Here is a 9700-nt window from a genome sequence, read left to right on the forward strand (position 1 = left end):
AACTTAGTTATGATTTCCATTCCCTCAGAGAAAAATAGGGCGGATTAAAGTGTGTAATACGCATAATAAAAATAAATTTTTGTATTTTTGATAGGACACTCTAGAGGCACAGCAGTTAGTAATGAAAAAGATGAGTGAAATTAATTATGCGACCAATAAGGCTGAACAACCACAAGAATGTGAGGGCAACAATTGTACGTTATATGCTAAGAAAGTTTCAGAGGTAAGTCATCTGTAATATGCTGGGTCATTAAATTATACCACCAGATTTTGATGGGCTTTCCTTAATTAGTTATCCCCAAAGTAATTGCTTCTTTTATTTTAAAAACTTCTAACATAAACCTCTCCAAGGGCGAAGGAAATCAGTACAGTACATAGGTTCTCGTTTGTCTTGCTATCATAGTTCTCTACGTTACGGCCATCTAGTGCAGATTTTCCCAAACTTGCTCTGCGCAGCAAGCTGGGCCCGTCTAAAGCTGTCCGTGAGTCAGAAAAAGTAGTCGACGAGAAGGTTACTCGCCGCACAGAAGAGTATGTGGACGAGGTGACGGGTGAACGTCGGGTACGAACTGTTGAATACGTCGAAAAGCTCATTGAGCGTGAGGTACCATACTATTCAAATAGCAAAAATTTATGCACTAGCATCGTTTTTTGTATGGTACACGAAAGCTTAAATGATAGTTATGTAGTTATTTTGCGTGCTATTTCCACATCAAGTACACAAAACCTATTGCGTTCCATCCGTGCTTGATAATGTTTTAAACACCATACTATAAATACGATCGTTTAAAACGTTTGAAAATACGTGGGCTTGCGTTGACGATTTGTTTTTTGTAGATTAGAAAGCTTCAGGGACATATAGAGTAAATAGTCCGAATGTGGATCAGGTCAAACAGTGGTTTGAATAAAGTAAATAGTTTATTCAATTAAAGTTGCTTGAACATAAATTTATATGCAGCAAAACGTCCTTCCTGTCAGTAATTGAGACCAAATGCCTCTTATTCATTATGCAAATACTATGTCGCCCTCTAAAGCTGAAGTACGTTTATCGTAGGAACATAGCTAGTTAGTCAAGGCATCTCTACTGAAAAATGCCTTTTTATCGTATTAAGTAGGTGATGCGCATTTTGTTGTTGTTGCTAAAATGGTTTATTAAGGGTTCCTGAATAAAATTCAAAGTTTTCTAGAAATGACACCCGTGCGTCCCGGAGATATTTTGAAAAAAGTTCCAAAAATCGTGTTTGCGTAGACTGATCCGCCCCATTTCATTTTACAGAAAAATGTTCAACACCAAAATTAAACTTGAGGAAATTCTGGAAAATTGGAGGACAAAAAAACCGTCTATCTTCAATAGGTGCCGAGTTATGATCCTTCAAAGAACCCGGATTTTTCGGAAAAAGAGGCGAAAAACCCCAATTCTGAAGTTTGTATCTGTACTCTAGAACCTGTTAATTTAACCAACAAAAAATTCAAAAGTTAAATTGAAGCAAACTTAATATCGAGTAATTCGAAAAAAAATACAATGATCTGGCGCTAATAGGTCATAATTTATAGCCTCACAAAGTTGACCGCTTTTTACTTCTCCGTGAATCTACATAAGTGGTACAAAAGAAACATTTTCAGAGCAGGAAATTCTGCGTAAACCTAAAAACAATATAATCTTCTAGTCTTCATAGATCAAGAGTTATGACTTTAAAAAAACGTAATTTTTTCTATTTTGAGCTATTTATAGTCATGCAAGTTTTTAAAAAACTGCTCGTTTCGTACATATCCTACAGAGAAATTTCAAAAGAACAAATTATAGAGGACAAAATTCTGCGTAAAATAAAAGAAAACACAATATTTTAGTTATATAGGTCACGAATTGTGACCATGAAACTTTGACCCTTTCCATTCGGAAGGCCCTGTATGTACTGGAAAATGTACTGCGGCCGTATTTGAGCATTTTGGTGGTATTCGTGGATTTGTAGTTCATTAAAAGTTCCCAGTAATCGTGAAACTTGGTTATAATTTGAATATATTATTAAAAAAAGATATTTAAAATAACATTTAATGATAAAACCCACTTATTTTTAGCATTTTATAATAGCCAATAAAAATTGCATTTATTCAAATTAAATAAAAAGCAAGAAAAATGGCATTAAGATTACTGGGGATAAGGTTACGATTATTGGGACGTTTACCTTATTTTGTGAAAATCACTTCCAAAATATCTGTTGTCGAAATTAATTGAAAAAATGCCAATTAACTGCTTTAATAGGGAAACTACTTTTTAAGAAACGCCTAATACTCTATTTCCAAGGTGGCGTGGAAAAGAATTCATTTTACAAAATATTCTTTCCATTTTTGCATTTTTTACATAAAATAATAATACCATTGTAAAACTGATCCCTTTGATATTATTTTTTATAAGTAATAAATAAACAATATAAAATCCATTAATTTGTATTTTTTTTTCATTTATTTTCGAAAACAGATATTCTAGAAGTAATTTTCACAAAGAAATACATAGAATATGCACACAATTGATAGGTGTCATTTCTAGAAAACTTCGAATGTTAATCAAGACCCTTTAATAAACTGTTTTAGCAAAACAAAACAAAACCGCGTATTAAATACTTAATACGATATAAAAGTACCAGATGCCTGAACTAAGTGCTGAAGAATCTTATTTTATATGATGTTACTCCTGGCTCTTTTCAACATTCACTCCACTTTTCTTTTGCTTTTAGTCGTAAGCTTAATCACTACTGAATTCGGGTGTACACCTATTTCTGATTTCTATTTTTCTGTGAATGAAATGTTCAGTACTTAACTTATTTGTGTAGGGGAGCGGCGGGTAATGTGGCGCACATGTTATAAAAAGCTCCGTTAAAAGTTAAATATGTTGAAAACTGTAGTAAAATAATATAGAGCACGTAAATCAAAATCTTATCTACCCTATGCGCGTGATTATTATTGAATTTACGTTTATTGAAGTAGTTAATTATCAAGTTTCCCAAAAAGTATGCCTGCGCCAAGTTATCCTTCCTGATTGGCTAATGTGACGCGCTCTTAGTGCAATTTCGGAAAGGGAAGTAAAAGTTGTTTACTGAGTTCAATGAAATTAATTTTGGGTAAATGATGGGTTGAAATAATTACTTATAAATTGTGTGCAACTTAAACGTTATATATTATGTTTTTTTAGTCCGGAAAACACCCAAAAATAACTTTTCATAATAAGAATTGAGTGATTAGCTTTATTGAGCAAATTTTTTCACTATAGAAAACAGTGCATATAAAAAAATACTGTACAGTAAATAGCTCTCTCTATAAATCAATCAATATATGTAAATGAGGGTGTGTCACATTAACTGCCAAGCCACATTACCCGCCGCTTCCCTATTTGTTAAATTAAATTGAATTCTATTATTTGAAGTTCATTACTTTCTTAAATCTTCATATCAAGCTAACAATACATTCATCCGGAAGAATGATTCATTATCCCCGAATACAAATTGGACTTTGTCCACAAATTAACTAATTAAATATAGTACTTAAATCAATCAGAACATATAAAGACAATGTTAAATCATGTTAAATCATCTGAATACCCAGGGTATTTTTCAAAAAGTTGCTTGCTTATTGTTTGAATATTTTATTTTAACAATAACATGATTCATGGAAAAAATTCCATAACTTATTTTTCAGAAAGCTTGAACCAAGGCAAGAATTTCTTAATGTTACACTTTTTTGTACAATTAACCGTTTGCAAGTTATGCCGCCATGAAACATTGAGTTTGCACTATAATTGAAATCTATTTTACCCAACAAATTTGGGGAAAAGATAACTATGTATGGTATATTGCGCCCACAGTTTTGTTCAAAACTCTATAACTTGAAAACAATTAATTGTAAAAAGGTGTTAAATGAAGAAAGCTTAGTCTGGATTCAAGTTTTCTGAAAAGTATTCTATAGGAATTTTTCCCATAAATAATGTATTTGTTGAAAAAAACTTCTTTAAACTAAAATCGACCAACTTTAGGAAAGTCTACCTGGCATATTCATAATCAGGGTACTGCTCTTGACACTTTTACTTAAAGTTACCCTGTAGGCCTCTTAATGCGTACATAAGTATGAGTGGCGCCTGGATTAATTGGTTAAAGCAATAGATACAACACTTGAACAAGAAAAATACTTCACGCGTTTATATGCCAGGTACACTTTTCACGTAAAATTCTTGTTTTTATTTCTGGGCTGAACCTTAGTTTAAAAACACCGTGATTCTCATTCTGACTTCGAGCTTGCATTTAATTAGAGAAATTTTGCACTGAGGTTTTTGTTTTGATTTCATAAAGATTACTTATTTTGACACACTTTTAACCTTCATGGAGTGTTTGTGAAAACTCAACTAAAAAAAAGTACAATATGTATATTATTTCAAAATAATTCAATTTTTTCAATATGGAGAATTATGAATAATTTTTCCATGTCGATGAGTTTTTCTATCTATTATATATTACAATATATGTGTCATACCACAAGACAGAGTACCGCTTGGTCAAAGGTAGTTTAGGAGATGTACACGTTTTTGTGAACGAAATATATCTTGTGTTTATGACTTTAAAAGTGACCCGATGTCTTGTTTTTCAACCTAGAAGTTTCCTCTTGTGCTTAAAATTTCGGGAATTTATACGGGTACATGTCTACGGTCTTATTTTTAACTTCATATTGACAAAGTGGTACCTTTCCTGGTGAAATGACACATGTTATTTCTAAAAGCTATTATTTGTTAAGATGAGTGCGTGAAAGAAATCGACAGTCATTTAACATTAATCCAGTTATCAAGCTTTGAGTGTTAGATTTGAGCTTGAGTTTCTAGATAATTTAAAATTAAACTCAAATTACCATTGCAAACTTTAATAGTCAAATCGAAAAAGTGCGTCTTTTTAACCTTGAGACTGTTTACAGGAAATGGACTCTATAGAAATTTTTCAAATGAATAATAAAACACAATATACTTGTAGGTGTTTTCTCATTAAAACAGAAAATTTATAGTTTCTTTGGGATAGTTGATAGGATTCAGAAAAGCTAACTTATAGTTTTTCATTTCGTTTTTTTTAATTTCCACTATGCGGTACATTTATGGTAGTTTTTAAAATTGATTGCAATCGAAAAGGTAAATACGCATGCACTTTAGTTATACATAGAAAAGACTAGCAAAAACACGTGTATGACCCCAAGATCCCTTGTTGGTAAAAATATATTTCCGAAATAGCCAACAATGAGTGCAAGTAAATTGTACTTTTCACCAGCAAAGAAACAAATATTATTTTGTTTAATTTTATAAAAGACGAAAAAAATCGATAGGAAATGTTTTTGAAGAAAAGAATAACAGTTATAAAGTATTTACATTGTGCATAATATAACTCCAAGAAGCTCATACTAACATAAGAACCAGAATTTCATACTTTCTGAGAATTTTTTTACAGCATTTATATAACCACCTAGCTCAAGCATCTAAGGTTAAGTTACATTACTGGCAAAGTATATAAAGAAAACAATTAGAGTTGACATGACATCCTTTCCATCATTATTTTAAGGCAATTTTTAATATCTAATAGTCTACCGACTATCACATAGTAGGGTTAATGTCATGTCCAAATAAATGATGATGTAGTAGCTTGTATCGAGCTACCGCACTGTGGGTTATTTAGCCAAATTTACTGTCAAAGCCTAATATCTCTTGAATGAATTAACAAAAATGAATAATCCTTGAACGAGGTAGAAGCTTGTGAGGTTCACAAACAGGGAAAATTACAGAGAAATGTTTTCCCGAATTCCCGAACTGGGAAATTAGGAAAAAGACCATAATTTTTTGACCAAATTTACAAAAATTGAACTGAAACTAAGAAATTAAGTTTTCTTTTTGTGAAAGATACCATATTTGATAGATTTTTTAATTTTGAATTTAAATCTGCGAGAAAAAATAAGTAGCACATTTAATTTTCGAGAAAACTTCGCTTAGAGATGAAAAATCCAAAATGGAGAGACACAAAACGAAAACATGACGGTAACTTGATAAGGTTGATTCAATTTAGGTTTTCAAGGTCGCTGTATCCCACTATGACGTCAGAATTTCGAAATGAAAAATGTGGGATCCAATATGGCGGAACAAAAATGGTAAAAAATTTGGTAACTTTACAAAATTGTACACATTTACATTTTTGAGGTCGCTAAATCCAAATCGATCATTAGAATTCCAAATTAAACTTCCGTTTCCGGCATGAAAGTGTAAGGTAATGGGACTTGTTGGTGCTGAGTCTTTCTGATATTTGTGGTGAACTTTGCGGTGAGTGGATTGTGGACGTGCGTAGAAGGGTTTGGATGTGAGAAATTGATTGAGGGATTGTGAGATTGAAATGGGGGTGAAGATATTTTTGAAGATTGAGACAAATTTGTGTGGAAGTTGAAGATAGGTTGGTTTGAGATTCATGACAGGGTGGAAGGACTGGGTTGATCGGGTTGGTAGTGGCAGAGTTGGGTAGCACGGAGAAAGGAAAGACAGGTGCCAGAACGCGACGATAGATAGAGGCAGAGAAGGATAGAAGGCGGGATCGTTTGAATTGGATGCATGGCTAGCGGAGCGAATAACAGCGCGGAAAAAACGGATTTAGAGCAGGAAGTTTTTAGTGCACCGAAAGGGAAGATCAAAGAAAGGAAAGCAAGGAGGGAGTACAGGACAACTGTAGAAAAGGAGAGATTAAGAGCAAAAAGGGTGGGATCGGTTAAGGCTTTTGTCAAAATGAAAAGAGGTGTTGAGGGAAAGCAGTGAAGAGAAGGAAGATATCACTTTAAGTTTGAAATATCCAAAAATGTTTAGACCGCAACGATAAAGGAAATAAAAAGCTTGAACTGGAATTTTGGTGGGGGCGAGATTAGGAATAAAGATAAAGAAAGACTGAGAAAAATAGAACAAAGAATAGAAAATAAAGAGAGAGAAGAAAAAAAAAGAAACATAGTGATAAAGGGTATAAGATTAGAGTCGAAGGTGCTAAAGGAAAGAGTGGAAGAAGTACTAAAAAGAATTGAATCTAAGGTAGAAATAGAGGAAGTGAGAAGTGTAGGAAGGAAGTAGCGAAGAGGGGAGAGCATGGTACTGGTGAAACTAAAGAAACGGGAACATAAGAAGGGAGTGATGAAAAAAAAGAGGATATTGTATGGAAGCTTGGGGAGAATAGAGGATTATTTGACGTGAGTAGAAAGGAAGATGCAGTATAAGTGAAGGAAAATAGCGGAGGAGAAAAGAAAAAAGAGAAGAAGATGGATTTTGTATGGGAGAATACCGATAGACGGAGTATGGTGGAATTGGGATGAAGAAAGGGAAGAGATAGTAAGAAATCAGTTGCCGGGAAACTAGGAAAAGAAGGGACGGGAGATAGAAAAATAAGAAATAATAAGAAGCAAACAGAGACGAGAAACCAATGTATGGAAGAATGGAGGATATGTTACTGGAATAAAGCAAGATTGAAGAGAAGTAATAGGGAGTTTATGAAAAATTTGACAAAATGGGATGTAGGCATAATGATGGATATGTGGCTAGATGAAAAGGGATGGGATAGAGTGAGGGGAAGGTCACCAAGAGGTTACAAATGGCAAGTACAAAATGCAAAGAGGAAGGATAAAAAGGGCAGAGCAATGGGAAGAGTTGTGATGGGAGTAAGGAACGAGTGTATAATAGGAAAAGATAAGAAAGAGTGGAAAGAACGAAAAGAAGGATTAATAGTAGAAGAGGTAAAGATGGGAGGAGAGAAGTGGAAGCTAGTGAGGGTTTATGTGAACGGTGATATGCAGGAGAGAGCAGTATAGATGAAAGAAATGATTGGAGAAAATAAAGAAGAGATTAGGCTTATAATAGGTGGAGATTTCAATGTGAGAACAGGAGATAGAGGAGGAAGGGAATGGGGGAGAAGAGAGAGGAAGAAAATCCAAAGAGAAGATACTGAATGGGGAGGGGAAAAAAGATGTTAAAGATCTTGGAAGAGTTGGGATGGTTTATCTCAAACGGAAATACTGAAGGAGATGAGGAAAGAGAATATACCCGCTCAGGAGGAGAAAGGAGAGGTAAGAGAGGTCAAGAATATAGAGGTAGGTGAGTATATTCATTCGGACCACTTTCCCTTAATAGTGACATTAGAGGGAGAAAAAAGTAACAGCAACATGAATAAAAAGGGAGCAAAGTGAAAAATGTAGAAAAAGGGTATTGGTTAAGGCAAGGAAGGAGAATAAAAGGTTTAAGGAAGAGCAGGAAAAGTCTAGGACGGAAGAAGAGGTATGGAAGGTAGTAAGTAGGGAAAGAAACAGAAGAAAAAAAGTAAACCAAGATATTGAAATGGTTGAATGAAAAAAATATTTTTTGGATTTGCTAGGAAGAGTAGAGGGAAAAGTTAGGAAGGTAGGAAAATATGGTAGAGAAAGAGATGAGGAAGAGGACATCACAAGGAAAGAAAAATTCAAGACGTTAGCAATAATAAAGGATGGAAAGGCACCTGGTATAGATGAGATTCCAAATTAAGTATGGAAATATGGAGGGACGGAACTAGAGGAATGGGCATGGATAATGTGTAATCGAGTATGGAGAGGAGAGGAGTGGCCACAGTCATAGAAAGAAGGAGTAGCGATACCAATAGTTAAGAAAGGCAAAGGGGATGAGGTTAAAGATGATATGACTGTGACGCTGATGCACACACTGTACAAAGTATATGTAACTGGTTTGTCGGAGTGATTGAAGAAAGAAGTTGAGGAAAAAAGATAGTCACCGAATCAGACAGGGTTTAAAAAAGTAATGGGGGTGAAGGACAACATATATGTTCTGAACAATCTAGTAAATAAGAGGATTAAAAGGGAAAATGGGGCAATGATATCAATGTTCCTGGACATATGGTAAAGGCGGCGTTTGATCATTAGACCGAGGCAAAATAGAGAAAGTTATGGTGAAAAAGGTGATATGAGAAGGATCAACCCATTAAGTCCCAAAACGAAGAAATTTCTTTCTTACGATTGAGCTTGAATAATGTTATAAAAAAGGGAAAGAATTGATTGTAAAATAATCTTTCCTACCATTTTCAGGTATGCTCTAAACGATCCAATGGCTTGAAAAGCGGAAAACATTTATTTTCAAATAGTAATAAAAGATTTTTAAAAATGCTTGTTCTCAAATTCATTTTTTTTCAATCCAAAAATAGAGGAGGAAGGAATTTGTTTATGTCGCAAGTATGCACAAAAGTGCACAAAAAATCTGAACTTTTCAAATTCGTTGATATTTTTTAAACAAAATGGCGGCCAAAAAACGCTAACCAAAAATTTGAAATTTCGTTTGATGGATATTTTTGGTGGGTTTTTCGCTCAAATCATATAAATATTTAATTATTTAAGTAAGAAGGTATTTAAATAGTTTATTTCTAAACAAAATAAAAATATTTAGTGTTAAATAAGTAAAATCATGATATTAAGATCATAAAAAATCTGCCTAATAGTAATAAAATCTTTCTAATGAAAAAAGTCGAGTGTACCAAAGACCAATCTAATAGATTAATTTGTTCAAAAGTTATCGAGTTCACAAATATACAGACAAACATACAGACAGACAGCCAGACACATTCGTAAAAACCTGTTTTTCGGATTCAGGGGGTTTCAAAACTTGGACATTTGAAAAAAAACG

At 33.6% G+C, this 9700-nt stretch overlaps 1 protein-coding gene across 9 annotated transcripts in view; it reads left to right on the top strand.

The window, feature by feature from the left end:
* LOC117181592 (protein lap4) overlaps positions 1-9700 on the top strand; it is a 485727-nt gene that overhangs the window by 416694 nt on the left and 59333 nt on the right. For 7 of the 9 annotated variants that reach the window (XM_033374437.1, XM_033374438.1, XM_033374442.1 and 4 more), the window contains 2 exons: positions 95-223; positions 404-604. The exons of 1 other annotated variant lie outside the window; for it this stretch is intronic. In XM_033374437.1, the coding sequence (XP_033230328.1) occupies positions 95-223; positions 404-604 (330 nt within the window). The remainder of the gene's footprint in view (positions 1-94; positions 224-403; positions 605-9700) is intronic. One more of the 9 variants, XM_033374439.1, reaches the window with a different exon arrangement.

This window comes from Belonocnema kinseyi, chromosome 10 (genome assembly GCF_010883055.1).
Source record: "Belonocnema kinseyi isolate 2016_QV_RU_SX_M_011 chromosome 10, B_treatae_v1, whole genome shotgun sequence".
In the NCBI taxonomy this organism is placed as follows: domain Eukaryota; kingdom Metazoa; phylum Arthropoda; class Insecta; order Hymenoptera; family Cynipidae; genus Belonocnema; species Belonocnema kinseyi.